This window comes from Myxine glutinosa, chromosome 8 (assembly GCF_964187855.1).
Source record: "Myxine glutinosa chromosome 8, kmMyxGlut1.1, whole genome shotgun sequence".
NCBI classification, from domain to species: domain Eukaryota; kingdom Metazoa; phylum Chordata; class Myxini; order Myxiniformes; family Myxinidae; genus Myxine; species Myxine glutinosa.
This window is the reverse complement of record NC_136268.1, coordinates 88,189,943-88,217,633: the sequence shown is the minus strand read 5'-3', so window position 1 is coordinate 88,217,633 and position 27,691 is coordinate 88,189,943. Positions and strand designations below refer to the sequence as shown.

Here is a 27,691-nt window from a genome sequence, read left to right as displayed (position 1 = left end):
CTGGACAATCCACTGTACTGTTGCGGTTTTAGAAGACCCCGGCGAGTTACATCCAACACAAAGAAAGGCTGGAGTTTAGATATATCCGTAGTATTTTGTTTAGTTAGATAACCTCTCTCCTTGTATCAGTGGAAGGGAATGATGCGTTGAGAATGTAGTTATAATGATCCCCATTGTCACCGTACTCATTCTCTAACTCCATACTCGAACCTCATTGTCAAACACCCATTCTCAAACGACATACCGTCCCTCATTCTCAAATTCCATCCTCAAACCACATTCTCAAGACACTTGCCCCACGTAACTCCATTTCACCAGCGCTTCAGCCGTCTAAGAGGCATGTCCAGTGCTTCGATCGTCTAAACAGCAAGTCCAATCACAGCGGGTGGGCATTCACACAGGCGACTCATCTCTGTCTGCGAGAGCACTGTATGACCCTTCCGCTCACCCTGCCCTAAACCAGCAGCTCTACCCATTGCACTTTGGGGTCGAATCACGATAGCTAGATTGCAGGGCATCAGCCAATCAACATGGCGGGATGCTGAAAAGCGGACATGATTGGCGACAGAGGTGAAGCCAATAAGATCCCTGGAAGCACAGTTCCTCGCCAGTTTTCAGCTCTGGGAGAGTCAAGTTCCAGTTGCAGTTCGATTCGACTTCGAGATAGTACTGAGCAAGAGGAGAGTTCGATCTGAAAACAAGAACGAGTTAGTTCTGGGAGAAATCAGAAGAACGAGTTGGTCCTGAGCAAGAGAGGACAGAGAGCCCTCTTTAAGTGAGTCGAGTCCAGAGAGCATGAGTCCAGGCCAGTGGCCAAGGGAACGCAATGTTGAGAAGTACCAAGCGGAACGAGAATGAATCTGCGGGGTTCCTGGCGTGGTGACCACCTCTCACCAAATCTCCTCAGAACTGACTTCTCTTCTTGCACGTCATTTACACCCACATCTTATATTATTGCATCTTTCAGCGCACATGCCTCATTGACTCACACTGTTGTGGAGCATCAACTGAATCCACAAGTTATTTTCAGAGCTCGCATTAAACACTACCACATACACCGCACCTCCCATCTGCACCTCTCAATTACCCGCACATTATACCTTGTCCGTTGTATGCGAGGTGAGCCAGCGTCGACACCATACGCCCACCGACTTCACTTTATCTGCCCATCCCCCTTGCTTATCTTGATTCCCGGAATGATTGAGGTGCTTGTATCTGTAGTTTTGTGGTAGGATGAATGGCTAATGGGGTTGTGTGTTTAAGAGTAAGGTTCTTTGTTTGTGACACTGCTTTTGTTTTGTACATGACTGTTTGCTTGTAAATACATGCTTTTGCTTAACATGACCAATTGTTTCCAATCTCCCTGATCATCTCTTTCTCTATTGGTTAGACAGAGTATGTAAGTAGTGGATGGGAGTTTTTCCCAGCTGTTTCGCTATGGTCAGAGACAAGCTGACGTCACACTTGCGGTTTCTCTTGGCCTTTCTTGATTTATAGTAGTGGGGCATCGAGAGCAGGTATCCCCCATCTGGGGGGATTAATTTGCCAGGAAGGTAATGCGGGAAGTGGACGCAAGGACTCTACCTAAATTGATTGCCTTAGATGGCGTCCGTGGTTGTTTATCAACCAGTCATGCCACAAGTTATCTGCAGCTCATTTGCTTCAGGGTTACAGGTCAGAAAGTGGGTCCAAGAAGCCACTCATGACCCGGCCGGCAAACACTTAACAGTACATTATGTTGTTGACATTACATTACATTACATTACATTACGTTGACAACCACACTGCACCAAACAGTCGATTAGACTTCTGAAAAGCAGGCTGCCGCAGCATCCATTTAGAGATCTGGAAATTAAAAAGTTGTTGTTCAGCAACCTGGAAGATGTTTTAACCCATGAGAAAATTACAAACTCACTTTGTCTTTTAATAAGGAGTGATTGTTGAACTTCCCCTCTGAATGAATGAATGAATGATCGTTTTAAGGCCATTTTCCCCGCTAGAGCGGGGGTTAGCCTTGCGGGCCCCATGACAATCATGGTTCCCTGTTTGAGGCAATGTTTTTATGGCCGGATGCCCTTCCTGACGCCAACCCTTGGTCACGCTCTTACGATGCGCAGGGATACGGTGCACCTATTCTAAACCGGGGTACACACCGGGATCATTCATCCCAGCAAGCTGGTACTCAATTTGCCGACCTCGGAAGGATGACAGGCTGAGTCAACCCCCCTGGTGTTAATTCAGTGATCGACCGGGATTCGAACCCAGGATCCTAGGATCCCAAGCCGGCACCCTGACCACTAAGCCAACACCAGGCTTCCCTCTCACCCTGTTTAATTATTTGGCCAAGCCCTAGAAGATGTGCAATCCCTGGAGCTCCTCGGCCTCATTATCCATCATAACCTGTATTGGGTGGACCATTTCTCCAAACTGGACTTTGAGGTTGGCCGACACCTCGGTAATCTCCACAGTGGCAAGTCCATTCTGAGCAACACACAGCTCATTAGTGTACAGAGCCTTCATCCGAAGTGCTATGGAGTAAGGCTCCCCACTGTGGGCTGGTGAAGCTGCTTCCCATTTTGAAGCTGCTTCCCAACAGCAGGCAGAGGGTGAACTATGTTTTGCCGCATCACTTCTGATGTCGCTCCCCCGGACGTCGTTGCACATACACACGCTCTCCGAGGAAGTGGGCTGACAATCTTGTCAATAAAAGGCTTCCAGAGCCTAAGTAGGCTGACTCAGGTTGTGGTTAGCAGCGTAGCAGCTGACAATGCATTAGGAAGTGGGCGTTTGTGTTTTTCAGACTGCAACAAAGTCAGAATGCCTTTTTAAATGTTTATGTTATCCGGAAGGCTACAACTTAAAATCAATTTAACTGATAAAGGGTACCTAAACAGGGTGGATGTGTGGCAGGTACTACCTATGCTCACCTTGACATCTTTGAATGGGTGGAGTAGGAGACCCAGTGGAAGCCTTGCTTTGTGTAGCAGTGCCTGTGTTTGTGGCACATTCGTCAATGTGCAGCAGAAGATGCTACGAGCAAGCAAAAGACAAGACAAGCTATTTCTTAATGCATTATGACAGAATATTTAAGTAGATCCAACATACTGATGTACAATATAAAACAAGAAAAAAAAAATTAAACAAGGAAAACCAAAAACTTACTCTGGCCTGCAATTTCTTTTCTGAAGCTCTGGGTGAAGGTTTGGCTTAAGGGGTGGCAGCTGTGTCATTGGGAGAATATTCCGCTCTTGTAGAAGATCGACTGGTTGAAATTTTTCCTGCTGCATCCCCAAACCCATCATAGAGCTTGCAAGTTGGTTCGAGTCAAAGGATGGCTGGAAGATGGTGCAGTGCAGAACAAATGTGAAAACTTTCACAAGTGCAAAAGAAAGACAACTTTTGCCTCAAATCAACAACACAGTATTCACAGTAACTTGGGCATGTTTATGCTTTAGCAGTTTTACAATTTGATACCATACATACATCATGCACAACTTCACACCTTGTCCTAAATGACACAAAGACTCTAGTATAGTACAAAATAAATACTGTACACCATTTACCTCTGCCACGAAAGGACCTATGTCCTATCTACATATGCTTTCACCCCTATTTGGCTGCCCGTATTATCAGTGAGCAGGTTATCTCAAAAGGTTATGGACAGATTCAGACGAAACTTTGTGGAAAGGTTAAGTGTGTGACAAGAATGAATAAATCAGATAAACAAAAGTACTGATGTTTTTGGTGAAGCTCAGGATCCCGATACCAGTTTTTATGCCTCCATCGACAAAATCGCCTCCATAATTATCCGTGATAGGTTTTTTTTTTTGTTTTTGTTTTTTGTTTTTTTTTTTGTTTTTTTTTTGTATACAAGATCGAGGCTCGTGAAAGAGCGAACATTAATCACACAGAAAGACAAACCGACACATAAAACATATAACATCGGGAGCGTTAGACAAGATGGGGAGAGAGGGGGAAGGACACAAACACAACATTTGAGAGCAGGGACCGAGAGACATGGAGACATCGAGAGATCTGAGAGAGGGCGAGGGCTTTGGGGGGGGGGGCATGGGAAGGGGGCGGTGGGAGAGGTATAAAACATATGGACACTGCCAGGACTTCCAGGAAAGAAGTTGGAATTTCAAACAAGGTGGATCTGGGGTGAATTAGCGGGGGTAGAAAAGATCAAGGTTTTGGATGGGGGAAGATAAGAGATGGTGGTGAACAGCTGTTTTAAAGACCTGGAGGGAGGAGTGGGATTGAAGGGAGTGAGGGAGTTTGTTCCAGAGGCGGGAGAAAAGAGGAATGAAAGAGTGAAGGTGAGCAGAGAGCCGAGATTTCGGCAGTTTAACCATCAGAGGGTTGCTGGCAGATCTTGTGCGACCTGTAGGAATATTTGGGGGACAGAGCACAGAGAGAGCTGGGGGTGCAAGGCCGGAGAGGAGTCGGTAGAAGACAGAAAGACCACCTACCTGCCTGCGGTGAGTGAGTGAAAGGCCCTCAGAGATAGCTTCATCGCGGGAGATTCCAATAATTCTGAAAGCTTTGGTTTCAACAGCGTGAAGCCGAGCTAGGTGTGAGGCAGGAGCACCGGCCCATAGGGGAGAACAGTATTCCATTGAGCTGCGGATGAAAGCCTTGTATGTGGTGAGGAGCTCAGGTGTGCCGAGGAAGGACTTCGCACGACGGAGGATGCCCAATCGGCGACTGGCTTTGGAGGCCAGCTTGGAAATGTGGTTTTCCCAAGAAAGATCATGGCAGATAGTGAGACCCAAAATCTTGAGCGACAGAACTTCTTGGAGAGGATTGTTGAGAAAGTAGATGGGAGGGTTGTCCAGTCGATCTTTTCGGAGAGACATAGTAAGAGTGTGAGATTTGTCAGGATTGAAAGACATGTTCCACTTGTTTGACCAGTCTGTGATTTTGTCCAGGTCTTCAGAGAGTGAGGAGGCAGCAGACTGCCGATCTGAGGGAAGAGGAATGGAGCGGCAGAGAGTGGAGTCATCAGCAAAGAGATAGAGAGGATTTTCGAGAGAGTCAGAGAGATCATTGATGAAGACCAGAAAAAGCACGGGGCCCAGAACACTGCCTTGGGGAACTCCAGCCTGAACAGGAAGAGGAGATGAGAGAAACCCATTCAGGGCCACACGTTGACGACGACTAGAGAGGAAGTCCGCCAGCCATGCGTGGAGATTTCCATGGATACCAAAGGAGGAGAGTTTGGTGAGCAGAGCGGGGTGCCAGACCGTGTCGAAGGCACGTGATATGTCGAGGGAGACAGCTCTAATTTCCTGTTTGGCATTGAGGACCTCCATCCATTGTTGAGACAGCAGAAGCAGCATGTCCAGAGTAGAGTGACCTGGTCTGAAACCAAATTGATGATCAGAGATCAAGCCATTGGAGAAGAGGAAAGATTTCATATCCGAAGCAATGATGGATTCCATGACTTTGCTGATTAATTGGGAGAAGGCTGATTGGTCTGTAGTTGCTAGGATCTGTTTTTGCACCTTTTTTGTGCAAAGCGGTGATGTTGGCTGATTTCCAAGCAGATGGCAGTTGACCTTGAGCAAAAGAGAGGGTGAAGAGAACAGAGAGAGGGTGAGATAGAGCGGCAGAGCAGGATTTTAGGACCCGTGGGCTGATGCCGTCGGGTCCAGTTGCAGAATCAGAGTCGAGGGTTGACAGAAACTTTTCCACCTTGTCAGGAGGAAAGGACACGGAGTCCAGGAGCAGCAGGGTACGACTGGGTATGGTGGGTACAGAGAGGGATGGGTTTGGGACACAAGATTTAGAGGCAAACACAGAGTTGAGGCATTCAGCTTTTTCACGTGCGGAGTCAGCTGTGTAGCCGTTTGAGGTAAGGGAGGGGATGGAGGGGGAACAAACACCAGAAACGGATTTGACCAGACGCCACCAGGATTTGGAAGAGGGAGACAGATAAGAGAGTTCGGTCTTGAGAACGGAGAGATATTGTTTCCTGGCTCTCCTGAGGGTGGACACACACTTGTTTCGGGCTTTGTGAAAGGAAATGAGATTTCCTTCCGTTGGATTTGCTTTCCAGGAGACGAAGGCAAGTTGTTTCTGGGCAACAGCCTCACCACAAGATTCCGTGTACCATGGACGGGAGGAAGGGTATGACAACTGAAGACGAGATGGGATAAATCTGTGCATGAGAGAGAGCAATTTACTTTGGAAGAATTCCCAGGATGAGTTGATGTCAGAGGTGGTAGAGATGGGAGACCAGTCCAGATGATTGATGGCTGCTTGAAGACCGTGCCAGTTGGCCTGAGTGAAATGCCAGACTCGTCGACGCTGAGCAGGCTCCCTGAGGATGGTCAGAGAGATGTCCACTTTAACAAGGACATGATCAGATGATCCAATCGGAGCAGAAGAGCAGCAGACATTTTCAGGGAAGTTAGTCATAACCAAGTCCAGAAGAGAAGATGCTCCGTTGACTGAGATCCGGGTCGGGAAATTGACAGATTGTGTCAGTCCCAGTGAGTCGCAGAAGTCCTTTGCTGAAGAGCCATGGCTGGTGAGAGAGGTACCCACACCCAGCCAACTGGCATGGTGACAATTGAAATCACCACATATGAGGAAGAGAGAGTTGGGATGAGTAGATAGAAGTTGGTCCATATCATCAGACAGCGAGATGTAGATGGAGTCATCACTGTTTGGTGGACGGTACAACACACATATGAACAAGAGGTGGGAGCGAAGGGGAAGCCGTAGCCAGAGGTATTCCTGGGGGTGAGGTGGAGAGAGTGCAGTGCAGGGCGAGTGAGGAAGAGAGTTTTTGATAAAGATGAAGATTTTCGAGGTTAATAATAATTTTCGAGGTTAAGGTTAATAATCCATAATTGGACTAATAATGTCCGTGATAGGTTTTCATTAAGGTGATAACTTGAGAATGGCTGAAGGGATTTTAGTCAAACTTGGTGCAGGTATGTAAAATGAGGTAAAGATGAACTGATTAGACTTTAGGGTCATGAGGTCAAAAGCCAAAGGTCAGAGGTCATGTTAGGTAAAAATCGTGTTACCGCAATAACTTGTTTAGATTCAGTGATGCGATTCTGACCAAATTTGGTACAATTATGTAGAATGATGCAACGATGAACTGATTAGATTCAGGGGTCATGAGGTCAAATGTCAAAGGTCAAAGTCTGTAATTATGTCTATAACTTGAGAATGGCTGAAGTGATCTAATTCAAACTTGGTAGAGGGTATGTATCATTCATAATGATGTAAAGATCAACTGATTAGAATTTGGGGCCAAGAGGTCAAAGTATGTTATAGGTCTATAACTTGAGAATGGCTGAACTGATCCAATTAAAACTTGGTACAGGATATGTATAATGATGCAATGATTAACTGATTATATTTGGAGTTCCGAGGTCAAAGGCCAAACGTCAGAGATCGTGTCAGGTAAAAATATAATAACTTGTGAACAGCTGAAGGGATTTAAATTAAAACTTGGTACAAGTATTATAATGATGCAATAATGAGGTCAGAGGCATATTGGTCGACGTCGTGACGTGGAAGAGTGCCGTTCCAGTTAAAAATGTATTTAAGTGATTCTTCATAATTGAGAAATAGGACCAAAAACGATATATAGCATGATATTTCAAAATGTTGGAGATGGGTTATAATAAAACTTGGAGGATGAATTTGGTAGGTGACAAGAACAAGCCGATTCAATTTTGGTTCAGGTCTGGATCCAGATCCGGTCTATCATAACTGTTCAGCCTGGCGGAAGTAACTGTTCAGCCTGTTCAGCCTGGCGGAGGGGATACAAAACATAAACTGTTCAGCCTGGTGGAGGTATGCGCTCTACCGAGTGCCGTTCTCGTAGTACATGTGAAGTGACAAGTTACACATTGCTACAGAAAAAATATATATAAAACAGAAACTTTGGTTTCTGCAAGCTACTGATCGGCTATTCCATGGCTTAGTATCCCGATCCGTCTATTTTGAGTCACCCTGTTGTAACATGTTTTTGTTTTGTTTGTTTTTACCTCCGCCACCCAAGATGGATGGAGGTTATGTTTTCACCCCTGTCTGTTTGTTTGTCTATCCATTTGTGAACAAAATATCTCAAAAAGTTGTGGACGAATTCGGACTAAATTTGGCAGAGATGTAGCGTATGTGACAATGACCAAATCATTTGATTTTGGTGAATATCCGGATTCGGATCCGGCTACTAGAATTTTTAAAGTGATTCTTCACCATTGGGAGATAGGGACAAAAACGATACATAGCAGAATATCTCAAAAAGTTATGGATGGATTTGGACGAAACTTGTTGGACAGGTTGTGTGTGTAACAAGGAAGAATCGATTCCATTTTAGTGAAGATCCAGGTCCGGATCTAGCTAGTAGACTATTTTTTAAGTGATTATTCGCCTGTTTGGCCATATCACTCAATGGTGGAGGTATGCTCTCTACCAAGTGCCGTTCTAGTTAACAATGAAGGTTTTTTTTGTTTTTTTTTTAAGTAAAAAACAAAAATTCCTTTCCCCTCCTCTCATTCTTTAGTTATTCATTCTCTGATTCCCTGTGCACTGTATACATGTTTGGGAACTTCCTAATTCTTATCATTCACCTATGCATTGGTTTACTCATCCTTATATACCCACCATCCCACTATTGCTGTCATTACGCTATTTCCTATTTTAATACTGCCTTTACTTGCCAACATCAAACCCCATGTCTTGTGCATCATTTAAAAAAGATAAAATACAGCTGTTTTGTCATGGGCATTTAATAATCTACTTTTCCACCACTGCCACGATATTGTTCATCGTATACTGGAACTTGGGCCGCAACGCAACAGTGCAGACCAGGTTGTTATAAACGATTCCATCTGGTCGAACACCCTTCTCTACCAACCTCTGCCTTCTATGTTACCCCTGCCCGTAACTTAAGACCTTATCTTACTTATGTTACTTTAACAGACCCAGTTCATGTCCTCGTGGTAGTATTGAAGTATCTGTTCATAATTCCCATTACCACAGCCCAAGCCAGTCTGCTGGTCATTTGGTACAAAGATATAGAAGGAATTTGAATGCAAGAGGTCATTTCAATCAATCAATCAATCAATTCGGTTTTATTAGAATAAAAGAAAAAAAAGAAAAAAAAATGTACATGACTGTAGTCCAAGGACTAATAATGTCAAGTTTACAATATAAATAATTTCACATAGTAACAAATACACTACTCACAATAAGTTAGGGATATTATTGGCAGGTTCTTCGGTGTGGTTGATTTTGTGTATTAATTATGTTGAAAAACGTTGTTGGTCCTAATTCTATGGTTATTAATGAGTGCGAAAAAACACAGCATTCTTGATTTCAACACCCTAACCCTAGCCCCTATAAAAAAAACAAACTCACTCCCACAATATCCCTAACTTATTGTAAGTAGTGTACATTATACAGACAGAAAAAGAAATCAATTATCTATTTGCATTGGTGAATCAATAAAAACAGAAGAAATTCATTTAAAAGGTTGAAATGCTTCGGTCAATATATGAATGTCAATAATTACATTCAAAATATCTGAATATTTGTATTAAATAGCCTACACTGACTTAAAAATAGTATAATATTGTTGCGGTTTTGAGAACCCTCACTTGTGTAAATAAATTCAACATCATTAAAGGTTAAAGGTAGCATCCCTAGTTAGTCCACAAGCAACACGTAGGCCACCATAGGATTCCAGTTATTTCATTAGTATGTGTTTTAGATAAGGCCGTGTTTCCAATAGTTGAATCTGCGTTGTGTCAATCAAATAAGAAGTAGGCCCCATTCCGTTCAGTTTGCAACCTCCCTCTCAAAGCGACGCCATTACGCGCCCTCCAGTCTGCCCATGGCCCCTCCAAAATTGTTACGTGCCTCTGCCAGCAGCATTCGCAGCCTCGCTGGGCTTACGTCCAAACGCCGCCATAAGCCACGCGGTGAGGCCCGAGAAAGGGGGCGGAACACCAGGAAGAAGGTGTGGCCACGTCATCCAGCCGTCAAAGGCGGAGCCGTTAAGCCCTCACCAGGCAACCAGGGCTGAAGTGACATCGCCGACAGGCGTGGCTTTGGGCTGGCGGAGTGATCGCTTGGGGGAGATATATAAGCGAGCGGAAAGCCCTTTCACAGGACTTATTGGAGGCGCGCGCGTTGTAACAGGACTTACGCGGAGAAGGATTGGTGCGCATACCACTGGACTGCGCGGGGGACCTGCCAGCGAGCACATTTACCAGCAGACTCATGCGCCGGCGTTTGTTAAAGAGGACGTGTTGGAAGGGTGGCTTGGAGAAGGACTGAAGAACAAGGGCGCGCTTGTTAAAGAGGACATTGGGGAGAGAGAGGGCGTTTGGCACAAGTGTGCACATATTACATACGCAGGACACCAGCTTCCCCCCGCTATATAACTGTCCGGTCGCATTCAACTATACGCGGAGCTGCCTGCCGGGTTTCGCTCGCTGGACCGGAGCCTGGACCCCATCGCCGGACCCTCTACCTGACCATCCACCATCTACAATCCCCGTGTGTGTGTACGTTTGTCTGGGTTATTAAGGATAAGACCGTTTTAAGACTGCCCTGTGTGCTGCTTCTTCCTTTTCCTATCTTGTATATTCCTTTCGTTTCCTCTTCTCCTTCTTGTGAATAATTAATAAACCCATCTTTGTTCTTCCTATTTTCTGGTTTCCTCTTGTCCGACCGCGTTCGTCTTTTCTCTCATTGGGTACACGTGGCACGGTTAGAAACCGCTCAGAATCGGGTTGTCATTGTTAACGGCCCGAGTCGCGGCTCGCTTCGCTCGGCGTATCCACTAACGCTGCGGCTCGGGTGGGAGGTTATCTCCTTGCTTCACGGTCGGTGTTGGTAATTAGGTAACAGGACCAAATTGACCAGCAACCCTACCTAATACCGACCAGAAGGAACGGGGTAACTTCAAGATCACGTCGGTCAGTAACAGACAAGGGGATTAACCCCCTCTTGGTAAGAGGAAAAGGCCGACGTTTGAGATCCGTAACAATATATAACATTACAAAAATTAAATATTCAATCAATTAATCAAAGTATTTCAAATTATGCGTCTTATTTCAATTACTAGTGTGACTCGGTGCACTCCGCGCGCCTCACCACATGTCGTTTCAGAGAGGTAGGCATCTTTGACCATTTCGGTGTCTTTGGGTCTTCATGGTGTTTTGGGTATTCAGGACCATTTGGGTCTTCAGGGTCTTTTGGGTCTTTTGGATCCTCTGGGCCTTTAAGGATATTTTGTGTCTGAGGTGTTTTGGGTCTTCAGGGTCTTTTGGGTCTTAAGGGTCTTCGGTGTCTTAAGGGTCTTCGGTGTCTTTTGGGTCTTCAGGGTCTTTTGGTTCTTCTTGGTCTTTAAGGGTGTTTTGGGTCTTCGGAGTATTTTGGGTCTTCGGAGTATTTTGGGTCTTCGGGTAGTCAGGGTCTTTTTGAGCCTCAGGGCCGTGAAAGGTATTTTGGGTATTTGGGGTGTTTTGGGTCTTTGGGGGTCTTCAGGGTATTTTGGGTCTTCAGGGGTCTTGGTGATCTGAAGGGTCTTGGGGGAATTAAAGGGTCATCAAAGGTCTGAGGGGTCTCAGCAGTCTTAACGCAATTAAGAGGGTTAATTAAGAGGGTGTTAACAAATTTTGAAGAAGAAGATGTTTTCGTCGCATGTAAACACAGGGACATACATAACCATATACGTTTGCTCTATTATAATAAGAAGATGCAGGAAAAATGTATTTACTTTGTGTGAAATAGCACATGCTGTTAATAAAAATTAAAATCTTTTGAGATTATTACAGAAATTCGGAAAATCAACAAAACAAAAAAAAGAAATTAATTTATTAAGTTAAAATACATTAATCATGCTCCCCAAATTATGCATTTTATTTCAATAATACAGGATAAATATATTTATTTACTTTGTATTAAATTACACATGCTAGTAATAAAAGTTGAAATATTTCGAAATTATTGAAGAAATACAGAAAATCAAAACAAAAACATTTGGCCCATCATGCCGACTCTATATCAACCCCACATCAATTCAATCAATCAGTTTATCGACTTCATTTGCTCATATGTGGTACCTGTGTACTTCTTGATGCAACATTGTGAAAGCCAGACCTAGTGGGTGGATAACCATGTGGGGTGCCCGGCCCTTGTCTAATCGCTGCACCTGTATAAGAAACAAAATGAAGTAATCATGTCAACTATTTCAGTACCAAGTCATTGATACTCTCACATGAAAAGTGGATTACAGAGTTATCAATTTGAATATCAGCAAATCTTATGAAGAGATTGCAACTGATACAGAAAGGTGTGTGGACTCACATAGCGCTTCGAAGTTTGGGCAAGAGGGACAAATCAAATAATTTACCTCGCTAAAACATGTACATACATTTTTAAAGGTACCATTAAAACGTTTGTGAAGTAGGGTAATTGTAAAATTTAACAGTTGATGGCAAGTTGAACAAACCAAAATGGGATTGTAAAAATTTTTTTTTTTTTTTAAATAAACAACAGCACATCTCTGGCGAAAAAAAATTGCCACAAAGCAGCAAAACAGAGCAAAGTGGATTCACTTGAGGGATATTTCATTGCTTAAGTCAAAATTCGTTGCAATTCACATTTTGAGAAGATGTTTAGCTAAAGATAAAACGAAAAGGGGAAAAGACTGCACTAAAGAAATAATGACAATCAAGAAAACACAAACAAATTACAGGAGTGAGGTTCAGGTCATCAATTAATTCATTAGTTCATGATTTTTCACGTCAAGACAACTTCTTCTTCTCCTCCTCCTCTTCCCTTTATAAGGAGTGAGGTTTAATGGCACCAAGCTCCTGCCCCACCTTGACCATAAAACTCCTCCACTTCCCTCTGTCCTCAGCCAACTCTCTTCACCCTCCAACCACCCCCACCTTACGTATATCCCTGTTCAAACAATCTGCCCATCTCAACCGTGGTCTATCCCTTTTCCTCCTACCTTGTTCCCTCCACATATCCACTCCCTGCCATTCACTCTTCCCCCATCCACACCAAATGCCAAGCTCATCTCAGCCGGCGTTTCACCGATCTCCCAATCAAGCTCAACTGCACACCAATCTGCTCAGTTTATCCATTCTCCTTCTATCCACCCTCTTCGCTCCCACAATTCTCCTGACCCAGTTGTTCTTACAAACCTGCAGCCTCTGTTGTTGTCTCTCTGTCAGTGCCACCGTCTCCAGACCATAAATATAGGCCGGCGTTGGACAAGACATCAGAACCTTTCCTTTCAATCTCCTTGAAATATGTCTGCCATTACTCCCTCTGCCCTCCTCCATTCGCACAGACCTGAATCCTCCTCCACACCTCTGCCTCTGACTTACCATCCCTGGTCACTGTTACACGCAGATACTCAAACCTATTTCCTTGTCTGATCTCCTTCCCCTCCAACCTGATATTCATTTATTTTCTCTGCTATCCGACCCAAATCACCTGTCTTCTCCATGCTCATTTTCAAAAATGAACCAGCTATGGCCATTCCATTCCTCGCCACCAGTGCAACCAGCTCTTCACTCTCTATTACTTGTTCCCCAACGAAATTTACCAACACACTCCTCTTCACCCAGCTCCGCTACTCCGACATACATGTTAAAGTCCCTCGCAATGCACAGCATCACTTATATCTCAACCATTCCCATCATCCTCTCCAGTATGTCCCTGAATTCCTGATTCTCACCCCAGACCTTCCTGTTTGCGGCCCATATACCGACATAACACACAGCATTTGCCTCTGTATCACCACAATGCAACAACTATCCAATCCTCCCATATTTCCACTCGAACCGCCTGCTTGCTGATCTCTTCCGATACTATTATTCAGACGCCATTATTCCTTCCATCCCCACCTGTATGCAACAGCTTGTATCTTCTTACCAACCTCCTCACCCTGTCTCCCTCCATCTGGTCTCCTGCACACACAACACTTCCAACTTCCATCTCTGCATCATTTCCACCACTTCAACCCCCCCTCCCGCCGCATTAATCCCACAATCGAACTACCGAGCCGAACCTCACTTATGAACCTCTGCCAGCCTGGCAGAGATAGTACCATCTTTATATAAATAATATTGATAAAACAGTTCATTCTCCAAAAACGATCACTGTATTTTCACAAAAATAACATGGGCTATACGTTAAATTAGCTCCAAATATTCTAACTGTGCAATATACGGTATTTCACCATACGGCATGGAACATAACCACTGGAGACCAAGTTAAGTTATCAAGGAGATAGAGGCAGTTTTTTTTAATTTTTTGCAAGTTTAATTGTAATATCATTAATGACAGCTCTTTCGCATATTTTACCTGACACATATAATTCCAAAACTGTTTATGGGACCAGTAAATCATCTTCCGTAAAGCCCACAAAGTTCTCGTCTTCTGCGTCTGTGAGAACCAGCTGAAGCAGCTCAGAGTCGGCAAGTGCGGGTGGGTGTTCAACTTCCAAGTTTCTTGTCGAGCGCTCGCCAAGTGGCTTAAGTACTCAAGCAAGCACTCCATTCAAAACTGTTGATAAGGAACAGCTTGCTCGGCAAGTGCGGGTGGGTGTTCAACTTCCAAGTTTCTTGTCGAGCGCTCGCCAAGTGGTTTAAGTACTCAAGCAAGCACTCCATTCAAAACTGTTGATAAGGAACAGCTTGCTCGGCAAGTGCGGGTGGGTGTTCAACTTCCAAGTTTCTTGTCGAGCGCTCGCCAAGTGGTTTAAGTACTCAAGCAAGCACTCCATTCAAAACTGTTGATAAGGAACAGCTTGCTCGGCAAGTGCCAGCGAGATGGTTGATAACAGAACTCGTCCCTGGTCTGTCGCAATGCATGTTGTCATCACTCTCATCCTCTTCTCCAGAAATCAGTCTCCTTTTTCGCAAAGTTTGAGTTTGAATTCAGCCGTAAAACTTTAACGTTTTCTCTTACTTGTACTAACAGCTGACATTGTACGTCAGGGACTTGTAATGGTATGGATGATTTCGTGGAATGATATAAAAATTCAACAGCCTTCAGGGCATTTATACATTTCTAATGGATGAGCAGCATCAGTACCGGAAACACTGGTTTTGAACACATCGGTACAGTAAACATAAAATTATTACAACTCTTTCTCAAGATATTCATTTTAATGTCAATTGATTATTTACTGCAGTTGTATTTGAAAAGAGCCTATCGTTGGCCCTTAACAATGAAGCCATGTCGACTGCTGGAAATATGGAGATCGTGTATTTCCCAGTCATGGGGAGAGGAAAGCTGGGGTGTGTTCAGTCCCCAAGCAGTTGGCAAGCGTTTGCCAAGACAGCAGTTTATCAATAGCTTTGAATGGCAAGTCCACCAAATGGCAAGTCCACCACCACCACCAATGAAAGTCCACCACCATCTCTTATATTCCCCCATCCAAAACCGTGATCTTTTCTATCCCCGTTAATCAACCTCCTTCAAATTCCGTTTTCTTTCTTGAAAGTCTCTGTAGTTTCCATCTTGTTTATCCCGTGTACCCCGACCCAGCCCTCTCCCTTCCACAGATCTCCCGAGGTCCCTGTTCCCTACTGTTGTTGTGCTTCCCTCTCCCTTCCCCTCCCTCTCTCGTCACCTGCTCCCTTTATTATATGTTCTATGTGTTAATTCTTACACGAGCCTCGACTTGGTATACAAAAAAAAAACCGGAGTGCTTGCTAAGTGCTTAAGTCACTTGGTGAATGCTCTACAATAAACTTGGTAACTGAACACATCCTTGGCATGTGGGGTGTGCGGATATGGGCCTGAAATTTTCCTAGAACACTTTCCTCCCCCCCCCCCCCCCCCCCGAGGTTCAGATTATAACAGGGGTGGGTTATTTGCATAAATAACTCCTATTATTCCTACCTTCTTGTGGGTTTGGCTGGGTAATGTTTTTGACGCAAGTCTTTTACAAATCGGCTGGCCAAGCCTGACATTTGACGAGACGTCGTTTGGGCAGGAGTTTGTCATTTGTTCAGCATGCCCACAAACTTTAGAAATATCCCCATTTCAATTAGCATTTGTATGCAGCATATATTCCCTCTGTGGAATATAGCTTTCTTTGCCCAAAACGTTCAAAACCTATTTACCATCCCACACGATCTAGTGTTGTGTCTCACACAAACTCGTCAATGTTGAACAAGCATGTTTGGCATTTCCATCTGGCCACAGCATACATTGCTGGGATCTCAAGTTGAAAACTTAAATACTATATCATGTTGATTTGTCCATCGAATCGTGTCCAAGCAATTCACGGAAAAGTACAACGATGTCTCCTATCATCACCTCCACCACTGAAGGCGATGTTTTGATCCTTATGATCAAGGTTTTCATCTTATGATCAAGGTTTTGGATGGGGAAAAGGTATATACTCTTTACACATCACAGATCCCTTTGAACCATTTGTTCTGACAAGCAAAAAAATGCAACGACATATTGTGCTGCCAAATGGGACTCAGAATGATGTACCATCATAGTTTTCATTCAGGAGCCAAAGACCCCAAACCATTCGACATGACGTGCTCCACAGCCAATCGCGGATAAGACATACCGTATCCACAGAAATGACTTGAAGATTAATTGAAGTTGCATTTGATGCTTAAAGTTAAACCCTTGTGGGTTTTTTTCCCCATACTCCATGTGAAAGTCGAATAACTTTTTCGTTGAAACTTGGTGATTGGTTGCTTGCAGTGTGCATGCGAATATTTTACGAAATCTGGGATCATCACCTTCAACATAAAATCACCCCATTCAAAACACCCACCACCTTTTCCACTCCTGTAGGGAGCCAGTGTTCCAAGCAACTTTATAAATATGCCAAACAAGTCAGACTTTAGCACATGATGCAATCTCGAGTTCCTCACTTTTCAGTGGCGTTGGCTGTGTGGAAACGGGTCCAGAAAGGTATGTGGCCGAGTCCTGCTGTGACTGGTAGGCAGGATTTGGGAGTGGAGCAGACATTACAGTCCCAGAGATGGGAGGAGGCTGTTGCACAGAAAGTGGAGCATTCCCAGGAGGATGGTGAATATGAGGAGCAGCAGCAGCAGCAACCATAGGAACACCACCCACCATAGTGTGATCTACATAACCAGGAGAGATGGGTGTAAAGCCCCTCGGAGGACCTGTTGGTGAGAATGTAAAAGCACAATGAGAACATCTTTCTAACGAGCAACTTTCAGGGTACACGATCAGGATCAGTGAAACATGGAAGGGAGTAGTAAGCAACACCAACACATCAACAGGCAAGACTTGTAGCATTGAAAGGTGCAGACTTTAATACAAATCCTGGAGAATAAAGTAATTCCAATCTCACCAGATGTGCTCAAGACATCTGTACCTGCAGCACCACGTGAGTTAGGTTGGTGGTTTTTTTTGGTGGTGAGTTTGCAAAGCTACTGTGCACATCAGGTAAGGTTAGTTCAGCATGCTGCAGCACCCTCAGAAACTAACAGAAGCAGCAGAAAGCACATTCAAATTAAAAAACACCCCAGTTACCTGGTGCTCCAAGGAGGGAAGAAGGGATATCCCCTAGATACTTAACCCCAGAGCTGGCTGCTAAAACAAAGCAGGGAAAACATCACGTCAACAATATAAACCAAGTGTTCCTGGAATCAAAGGGCAGTCAAAGAAATTCTGAAACAACAGAAAAATGAAACCTTCCTCTCCCCCCTAACGCCCCCCCTCCCCCACATGTGAAATCCACGTGAACCACGCACGAGTAAAACAACAAACAGTTCGGCTGTAAATTACCTTGCAGTGAGGTCGAAAACGTCAATACAAGTATTGTGGAATTATTTTTAATGCGCTAAATCCAAGTGATGCAAAATGCAGAAGCTAACTAAGCTCTTCCAATCCTTGAGAGACAACAGCACAAAACTCATTGGCATGCTTGTGCAAACACAAACTTCAGTTTGGGCCTCATTAATAGGTTTAACATATTCATTACATATATGGTAGAAAGATTACAGATAGACGATTTGTAAAATTATCGAAATGCACCGAGAATCCGTGTCAATAACACACCCAATCCATGGGGCGTAGGCTGAATATACAAGTTGCCAAATGACCCAAAGAAAAGTTATTCGTCTACAATAAAGCCTTACAGCACATAATCACATGAGGTTTGCATTTAGTTCTTCTCCAAAAAATGTATAACACGAGCTTTTTCTTTTTCTTTATACTTTATTTCAGACCACAGACTTATTGAGCAACTAGCAAAGTGCCCACCACCCCCCGGGTGGGTAGAGATTATGCATTACTTGCTGAAAAAAGTATAGTATGTGTTTTGCAAGAAGACTACAGATGTTTGTGTGGTGTGCGTCAAAAAAGGGTAGATGGTCTAATGGGTCGAAAGGGGATGTTCCAATAGTAGTTAGTCCCGCAATTTCCTCTAAAAATAAGTTGAAATTGCCGAAATGATTTGGTCTCGACAAGTCTTAATTTCACTGTAAATAATTACAGAACCTTTATTTTTGATTCAGAACTTAATATATCCTTTTAAATGAGAAAAGAAAAAGAAATGGCATTGACAAAATTATTGACACCCTTGACTTAATATTTGGTAGCACGCTTCCTATAGCCATGAATGAGCTTCCTACACCTCTCTACTGGCAGTTTGACCCACTCTTCTTGTGCAAACTGCTCCAGTTCTCCCAGATTTGAAGGGTGCCTTCTCCCAACTGCTGTTTTCAGATCTCCCCACAGGTGTTCAATGGGATTTAGATCTGGACTCATTGCTGGCCACTTCAGAACAGTCCAGCGTTTTGTCTTGAACCATTCCTGGGTGCTTTTTGAAGTGTGTTTGGGGTCATTGTCCTGCTGCAAAACCCATGACCTTCGACTGAGACCCATCTTTCTGACACTGGGTTGAACATTGCACTCTAAAATGCCATGGTAATCTCCTGATTTCATGATGCCATGCACACATTCAAGGCACCCAGTACCAGAGACAGCACAGCAACCCCAAAACATCACTGAACCTCCTCCATGTTTGACTGGTAGGAAAGGTGTTCTGGAGAGGAGAACGAGAGGAGGAGAGGGGAACGAGGGGAACGAGAGGAGGAGAGGGGAAGGAGAGGAGAGAACGTTCCCAGGAATTCGTTATTTATATTATTACTTCGTAAAAGTACAGCGACTGAATACTGAATTTCGGGATCGAACAGAAGTCTAATTATATTTTTCCATGTTCCTGAGGGTGTATAACAGTGTTTGTTTAAAGCGAGTAAACTCTTTTCCAACCATGGAATGAAACAATACAGTACTTCAAAAATGTACATAATAATGTAAACTAACTATGGAATACAATATTTATTAATAACATTTGGTTTTAATCTATTTTTACTTTGTAACCAGGTAATGCCTGTTTCGTTCGGAGCGATTATACACTGCCCAAAGAAAATGTGTTTCAGAGCTACAGGAAATAAAATCGTGAAATCTTTATTAATTTTTTTGTTTTTGTTTTCACACGAGTTTCTGTGTGTGTGTGTGTGTGTGTGTGTGTGTGTGTGTGGCGCACTCCCCTGTGTGTGTATGACCCACTCCCCTGTGGGTGATCCACTCCCCTGTGGGTGATCCACTCCCCTGTGGGTGATCCACTCCCCTGTGGGTGATCCACTCCCCGGTGCAGTGTGCGTGATGTGGGAGGGATAGGATTTGAGCTCTTAAAGTCACATTTTACATGAGATGTAATCACACATTTCAAACTGTCTTTCCCATGTGCATGCACATGCATTCACATGTTATCAGAAGTAAATACATTGTGTAGATGACATCATTTGTGGATCTGATAAATTTCCAGTAACCAGTTTGTAAAACTGAATGTGCAGCATCTAAATGAAGTTGACCAAATGTCACACACATCCATGCCCGTGGGATTCCCACGGGTGACCCCACTAGTAATACAATAATAAAGAGCATATAATCCCCCTTCCCCCACTCCACTCCACTCCACTCCACTCTTTCCTCGCCTCTGCCCCTCCCTACCTACCATCCACTCTCCTCCCCCCCCCGGCTCATGCACATCTGGGCTTGGTGAAAGACAATCTAATGCTCAAGCAGTACGGCAGGCAGGTATGCTACAAGGCCGTTAAGATCAATGAAAATTTGGTCCAATGCTGTCACACTAGTGACGAGAAAAGAATCGCTTTCGACTCATATCGACGACAAACCAATAACAAAGTCATTTCAATACTTGTAATGTGCCCTTCATCAATGCAATCCCAAATCGTCGTTGACAACCCATTTACAAATTCCCCAACCTCAAGTCTCAACATCACACATAACCTGAAAACGCTCCGTCAGTTTGTGATCCCTCCTTTCTCTAGTGGTTACCTATAACATGAACCCTGGCACCCTTATATTGAAATGCACTGCAGCAAAATTAAGAGGCATCTATAGATTTACGCAAAATTCCCAAAATTTGCAAATCACTACAACCACACCTCGAAATACCTCTTCATCCACCTTTTCTAGTCATCACCCTTATCCAAAGCTCTCTAGAATCATCCACCATTCTCTTCTTTTTCTAAATTTAGAACCTCCACCAAAACTCGTTCTTCTTCTTCTACCTCGTTATATTGATAGCCATTTACAATATTCAGAGAAGAATGTACGTAAATAGATGGTTGAATGCCCTGGTAGTTGGCAAATGTTTTTGAAACCCAAAAGAGAATATGGCTTACCAGGTGTGGTGGAAGTAGACGCTGGTGGATACGAGGCTTGCAATGGTCTCGGAGGGAGATGGCTTGCTGCAGGCTGGCAATAGGTAGGAGGCTGCCTGACTATCGTTCCAAAATTTTCTGGAGGTGGCCTTGGCCAAGGGGACACAGAATTTATAGAGGTCTGTGGTGAACATCCAAAGTTTGAAGGTTCGGGATAAAACTGCGAAGAGTGTCCATCTTGTTGAATCAAAGGATTTGAAACCATGGGCTTACCGAGGGATTTATGTGGGCTTTCAATTCCATCAACATTATGGCTAACATCAGAATTCATTGTAGCAAGACCAGGTCCAGTGTTATGTGCTACCATGCCTACCTGAGTTCGCAAATCAAAGGGTGCCAGAGGAGCAGAGGAAATGGCTACCAAAGGTTTAGAGATATGACTGGATGACTTAGAGGGATGAGAAATGGTTGTCAAGGGAACAGGATTTGACTCTGCGGAAATGGAGTTAGAAACCACTTGTCCCGTTGCCTTCATACTATGCGCTTCAGGAACCATGGCAGAAGTCCTGTGAGGTTGCAGACCCCAAGTATTTGCTGCAATCTGATGTTCAGACCTCATTATCATATTGGGTCCTTGAGAATAATCTATTGTCGAGTCTTGTGAGGTCAATGGTGAGTTTCTGGCTGCATCCAAATCACCTAATCCAAGAGCCGCCGGTGGCAAAGTGCCATGCGAAGCAGTGTGCAGAGTATGGGATGGCACAGCGCTTTGAAATGTAGTGGGAATTTGTGGTGTACAGCTCAAAAATGGCTGTGAAGCAGCATAGTTCACTGGCTGTGGAATCTGTTGGTAAGGTGGAAAGTTGCCCCCACTCGGTAGATGTCCTGTGTGCGCTTGAGAACTCTGGAGTGGGAAATGGCCTTGCAAAGTGGTTGCAGGTTTCTGCTGTGGACCTAGAATAGGAAAAATAAATAAATAAATAAACATTGAACTGAGCATACGAACACTCAATCAAGCCCATATGAATAACCAAAGTCAATTGCATGATCATGTAAGGCTTAAAGGACACACAATGTATTTGTTTTTCCTCAAAAAACCCATCATTTTACATTGCTGCAAAGCAATTTGTCAAGGCAACTGCAATTTGCCACAAGAAATCTGGGGAAAAAACATGGAGGAATATCGGACAGCTCCATTGGTAACTTGGTTAATGTCGAGTTGTTCAGATGGAGTTCAAACCCAATGGAAGGAGTCTGACTGAAATATAAACCGCCGTTCTGGTAAATGGCAGCATTAGGCGCTTTATCTCATAGCATGCTGCCCTTTGGATGAGGATGTAAAGCCAGGTATCTAAGCTGCATTAAGCTTGCGGTTGTGGAATACCCTAAAGTACATTTTTAAAAGGACATTGCGTGCCAGTGCCCTGACCAATTTCATTATCCGAGACGAGTTGCACAAAGGGACTCCGCATCATGTGAGTGGTGGGATCTTATTCTGCTTTCATATGCAGCATGTGGCTGCAGGTTTGCATGCCATTTGTGCCGCTGATGCAGTGCCCCCTTTAGATTAGAGGTGAGGAATTTGAGGTGAGGATTAGAAAGGACAGCGGTTAGAGGTGAGGATTAGAAAGGACTTGCGTTATTAAGGTTAGAGGTGAGGATTAGAAAGGTTAGAGGTTAGAGGTGAGGATTGTTAGAGGTGAGGTTAGAGGTTATTGGTGGTGGTTAGAGGTGAGGATTAGAAAGGATTAGAGGTTATTGATGAGGTTAGAGGTGAGGTTATTGGTGGTTATTGGTTAGACGTTATTGGTTATTGGTGGTTATTATTGGTTATTGGTTATTGGTTGTTATTGGTTATTGGTTATTGGTATTGGTTATTGGTTATTGGTATTGGTGGTTATTGGTTATTGGTTATTGGTGGTTATTGGTTAGAGGTGAGGATTAGAGGTTATTGGTGAGGTTAGAGGTGAGGATTAAGGTTAGAGGTGAGGATTAGAAAGGACTTGCGGTTAGAGGTGAGGATTAGAAAATGGACGAACAGCTTAGCGTCCATCCAAGAGACGATGCACGTATTGCCTTGCATGTGAAACACGACGGTGACAGTTTGTAGCTGAATGAATGAGGTAATCAGGCAATGAGGTACACTTTATGAATGCTGACTAAAGAGCAGCAAAACAAGCTGACAGACTCAAATCGCAAGTGGCTTAAAGAAGACAGTTACACTCGACTGACTTTTAATGACCCCAGGTTGGTCGTACAGGAATAATCCAGAGGACCTTTCAAACTCCGATTGTGTTGTTTCCTCGATATTTTCACAAGCTATGGCAGACATTGGGGAAAATTAACGAATAGCTTCAAGCAGCGAGCCATTCTCTCAGCTAGAGAATTCATAGAACACCTTACCCAACGCAGTCTTGAGAAAAAGGAAATGGGAAGGGTCTTTTCAGCTCTTGCGTTACGTTTGAGGACAATCGATATTTCCTATGAACCGCAATTTTGTCTGAATCTCGATATTCCTCAACACTGAGAGTGCGAGCGGCAAATTTGATTGGCCAAGATGACATATGGCGCAATATTTTGTTCAAGTACTACTGCTAAATGGAAGGGTTTTGAAAATACCAAGAAGGCGATTTGTGTTCTATAATGTTCATTCTATAATGTTGACCCTGGTGTTGGGCTAGCGGCTAGGGTGCCGGCTTAGGATCCAAGGATCCTGGGTTTGAATCCCGGTCGATCGCTGAATTAACGCCAGGGGAATTGACTCAGCCTGTCATCCTTCCGAGGTCGGCTAATTGAGTACCAGTTCACTGGTAATTCCCTGTTTGTCGTTAAAGGCGGCAAAAAGGGTTGGCGACAGGAAGGGCATCCGGCCGTAAAACATTGCTTCAAAAAGGGGACCGAAAAACAACAACAACCACGGTTCCCGAAAAAGGCCAACCCCTGCTTTGCGGGGAAAAATTGCCTCTAAAGGTGGTTATTTTTTTTTATTATTAATGTTCAAGTATATAATTATAATTCAATCAAAATAAAATACAGGTTTTAAAGGCTGTAGCCGGGCTTGTTTGATACTTTACTTGAAGGGGATAGTATGACTTTGGTGAAGATACCAGTTAGCAAATAATGTAAGTATTAAATTAGTTTGAAGTATTCTAAGTCTCTAAGTCTAAGCTGTTTGTCACCATAGAAGTGAAGAGATTGCATTGAGACACTGGTTTATTCTATACGTTTCGAGTAAACAATGAACCAACAATACACCGCTTCAATCCAGTAACCTTGCAGTCACGACAAAGGATTGCAGTGGTACGATTATATTTACTATATTATTATTAATGTTATTATTATTATTATTATTATTATTACAAAAACGACACCACTGTATTAAGAAACGTGGGCCAATTTGTTTGAAGCGGCCTGAAGGTGAGGCATGAAGGCATGAAGCCTAATGCCTATACGTACAGTGTCATTGGAAGAACCGAAACGCCGATGCTTTTGATATTTGATGACCATTTTAACAATCGGTTTATTTGTGTTTCACACTGAAGGAAAAAACGTAAAGGTAGAGCAAGGCGATTGTGATATATGACAGGTTCGGCAATACGTTCAGCCTGAACTGCATATAAATCAAAATGGTGGTTTGTGGAGTCTGCCATCGTATGCCGTAATGACATCACAGACGTAATCACATCACATCATCCATGTCATGTGACCAGATCCTCAGCTCTGATTGGTGTACGTTTGTGAGGGACATCCATACATACGGACATATAACCTGTTCGAGACTACTTTGCCCTATGAGCTATGCCGTAAAAAATTGAACGGCACTCTTAGACATTGTGACGTCGACCGATATGCCTCCTCCCACATTATTACATCATTATAACTTGTACCAAATATGATTCAAATCCCCTCAGCTGATCTCAAGTATCACATTTTACCTGACATGACCTCTGACCTTTACCTTTGATGCAGAAATCTAATCAGTTCATCTTTTCATCATAATATAACAAAACAAAAAGGGAGCGCTTTCTACTGTATCGCCATGACTTGCAAAAGATGCAAGCAATCACTCCAACAATAGTGCTGAGATGCCAGAAGTGTCCCACAATGTCCGAATTAGACAAATTAACACTTCAAGTCGGAACTGCTGCTGAAGTCAATTCCGCAGTTAAAAATTTGAAATTCCGTTCAGATGAAGAGATTCTCGAGCTTTGCGGAAATTAAATAAACGCACGAACACTGGCGTTTATAAGCATTGCAATGTACTGAGGAATAGTGATAGTAGGTATGTAGATCAGCTATATTACCATTCGTAGATATCAAGCTTTCTTGTACAGAAACCAACCTGTCGAGGCTACAAATACTTGAGTTGAGCGGCCAAAATGGTGGAATTAAGACCCCAAGCTGAGCTACCTGAATGCAGGCTGACCAAAGATAAGCCTGTTAGCGTAAATGGTCTTCAAAAACACACCCAAGCACCCAGTTTTCATTCGTGCAATCCTTTGGAGGTAGAGAAGTATGCACGCAAAGTTTGGGGCTGCTAGGTGTCGTGGTTTTGAAGTTATGCAGGAGACGCACGCACGCACACACGCACGCGCACACACACACTTTTATCATTGTAGATTACAATTTCCTTTTTTTGGTTTGAACAGTGCGAGGTTGAAATCGGATGTAAAGGGTTAAGCCTGGTGTTGGCTTAACGGTAAAGATGGCTGGCTTAAGATCTTAGGGTCGTGAGTTTGAGCCCCTGTCATGACGTTAAATAACACCAGGTGGGTTGACTCAGCCTCTCATCCTTCAGAGGTCGGCAAAATGAGTACCAGCCACCGGGAACAGGGGGCACTGCATCAGCGGCACAGCAACACTCCCATCAATGATGCAACCAGGAGCCACAGGCTGCATACGAAATAATAATAATAGTATTAATAACGTAAAGGGTTCACAGCATTTGGTCTTTTGATTATTACTAATGTTAATTATTATTAATAATAACATTAGTTTCTTACAGGAACTTCAGTGCAGGAGAGCATTAGGTTCATCAAAGCCAGTGCAATGATTGCCAACCTATGGTTATTTGCCCGTGCTCCATCCTTTTAAATGCTGAGGCAAGGAAGCAGCACATTTTTGAAACGTTTTAAAACTTTTCGGTCCGACTCAGCAGGGCTTCGAACCCCAGACCTCCCAGACTCGAAGCGAACCCTCTGCGCATTACACCGCCGAGTCTACCAAGCACCAAACCAACTCTCTACACACAAAGTAATCGGCGTAGCTGACGCGGCTTCGTGATGTCGGGCAAGGGCCACGTCCCCAGAACACTGGGGCTGATGCCAAGAAAAAAAAGAAAAAAGCAACAGATTCGGAATAAGAGGAGAGAGAAGGAATGTACACCTGGACAGAAGACGTGACCCCGGACATTGGACACATCTCGAGCACTGTATCAATTTATATCCAATCGTGGGCGATCCCTCGTTCACAAGTACAGATCCAAATCCCCAAGATGTGTACAGTGGGAATAGGTTTTTCATTTACGGCCTTTACTCCACAAGCCCCAATGCTCACCGTTCACGGAGGGTTTCTGGTGCTGACTCGTCAAGGACAGAGGAGTCGCAATCTCTCCGGGATCCCTCACCCCGCCGCGCCTTCTTTTCCCCTGCACTTGCTTATCCATAATCCCAACACACTGCGATCCTGACACTAATCAGAATTCCAGAGGCCACCGAGGCCTCAAAGGTACCGGTGGGAAGTGCCACCACCGTTTAAGGACCGTGTCACTACCTGAGTACGCATGCAGCGATCATGGCTGCCCAACGCGGTACTCGCGATAAAAGAAAACAAAATCACTGACACGACTATTTTCCACACGTCCGGAATTGATGAAGGCTACCAAACTCCACTACTTCCGGATACAGCTCCACCCACGTCATGCCCGCCGTGGAAGTGACGCATGCGCATGCGCACTTCTTCCACGTGGCAAATTTCCCGTGAGCCTCTACGGTTTTGTTCTCGGGTGCAGAGACACGTGTCTGTGATACCATTTCCTTCCCCCGAGGTCTTTATTTAATCCGTCCCTCGGTGTTATTTTCTTAGCAGAGTTATCGCCTGTTTTGTGAAGGAATTTAGCGGAAAAAAATGCTTTCAAATACCGTGAATCGTGGCATCATTGATTAGTCCACCGATCCAGTGAATTAATTGAAATGGTTCACATGATATAGATCTGGCAGGGTAACCTCGAGCTTGAGCCTAGAGGGACTTGTCCTTGTGTTGCCTTGGCTGGTTCGGATCAATACCCAGCTAGATAAACGGTCGTTTGTGTGTGTGTGTGTGTGTGTGTGTGTGTGTGTGTGTGTGTGTGTATATATATATATATATATATACATATATATATATGTGGCCACAATATGCACCCCTCTTTTTCTTCTTTAAAAGTTGCAAATTATTCCCACCTTGTGGGTTTGGCTGGGGGGTAAGCTTGGACCAAGTCTTTCACGAACCGGCTGGCCACGCCTGACGTTCGACTAAGGTTAGCGCAGGAATTTGGAATTTGTTCGGGTTGCTGGCGATAGCTCGCCCACTCTTTGAGAAGGATGTGCCGTGGGATCTTTAACGCCACCAACTAATGCCGAGAGTTTAAAGTCCATCCGAAGGGCACAACACAACACACTGATGAATCATCCTGCTTGTGAATCACCAAACTGACAGTTTATAGCTGGGTCTGGATTCAAACCTCGGCTAGACAGCTTAGAGGCGAGTTTGCGTACCTCTAGTCCAACTTGTCAGCAATACTCACCCCTCTCATTGTGCTGATTAATTAACTGGATTAAGAGCGCTAATCAAAGAAATTTCAAACTTTGAACGAAAGGAAATTTTCAGCCTCTGCTTGTCCGATCACAGATCAACTTTATTCCAACATTCACAACACGAACATTACAATAAAAACTAGAACGGCACTCGTTAGAGTGCACACCTCCACCAGGTTGAACAGTTTACGTTTT

General features: G+C 43.9%; 1 protein-coding gene across 1 annotated transcript; it reads right to left on the bottom strand.

The window, feature by feature from the left end:
• Positions 1 to 2,735: 2,735 nt before the first annotated feature.
• On the bottom strand, positions 2,736 to 26,660 carry LOC144893386 (uncharacterized). The gene is made up of 8 exons (XM_078783974.1): positions 26,259 to 26,660; positions 20,724 to 21,656; positions 17,539 to 17,598; positions 16,908 to 17,165; positions 12,105 to 12,193; positions 3,163 to 3,335; positions 2,928 to 3,030; positions 2,736 to 2,801 (listed from the first exon to the last, which is right to left on the bottom strand). Exons 1-8 carry the CDS (start codon positions 26,365 to 26,367, stop codon positions 2,736 to 2,738), a joined length of 1,791 nt encoding a protein of 596 aa, XP_078640100.1. The 5' UTR covers positions 26,368 to 26,660.
• Between the last annotated feature and the right edge of the window lie 1,031 nt (positions 26,661 to 27,691).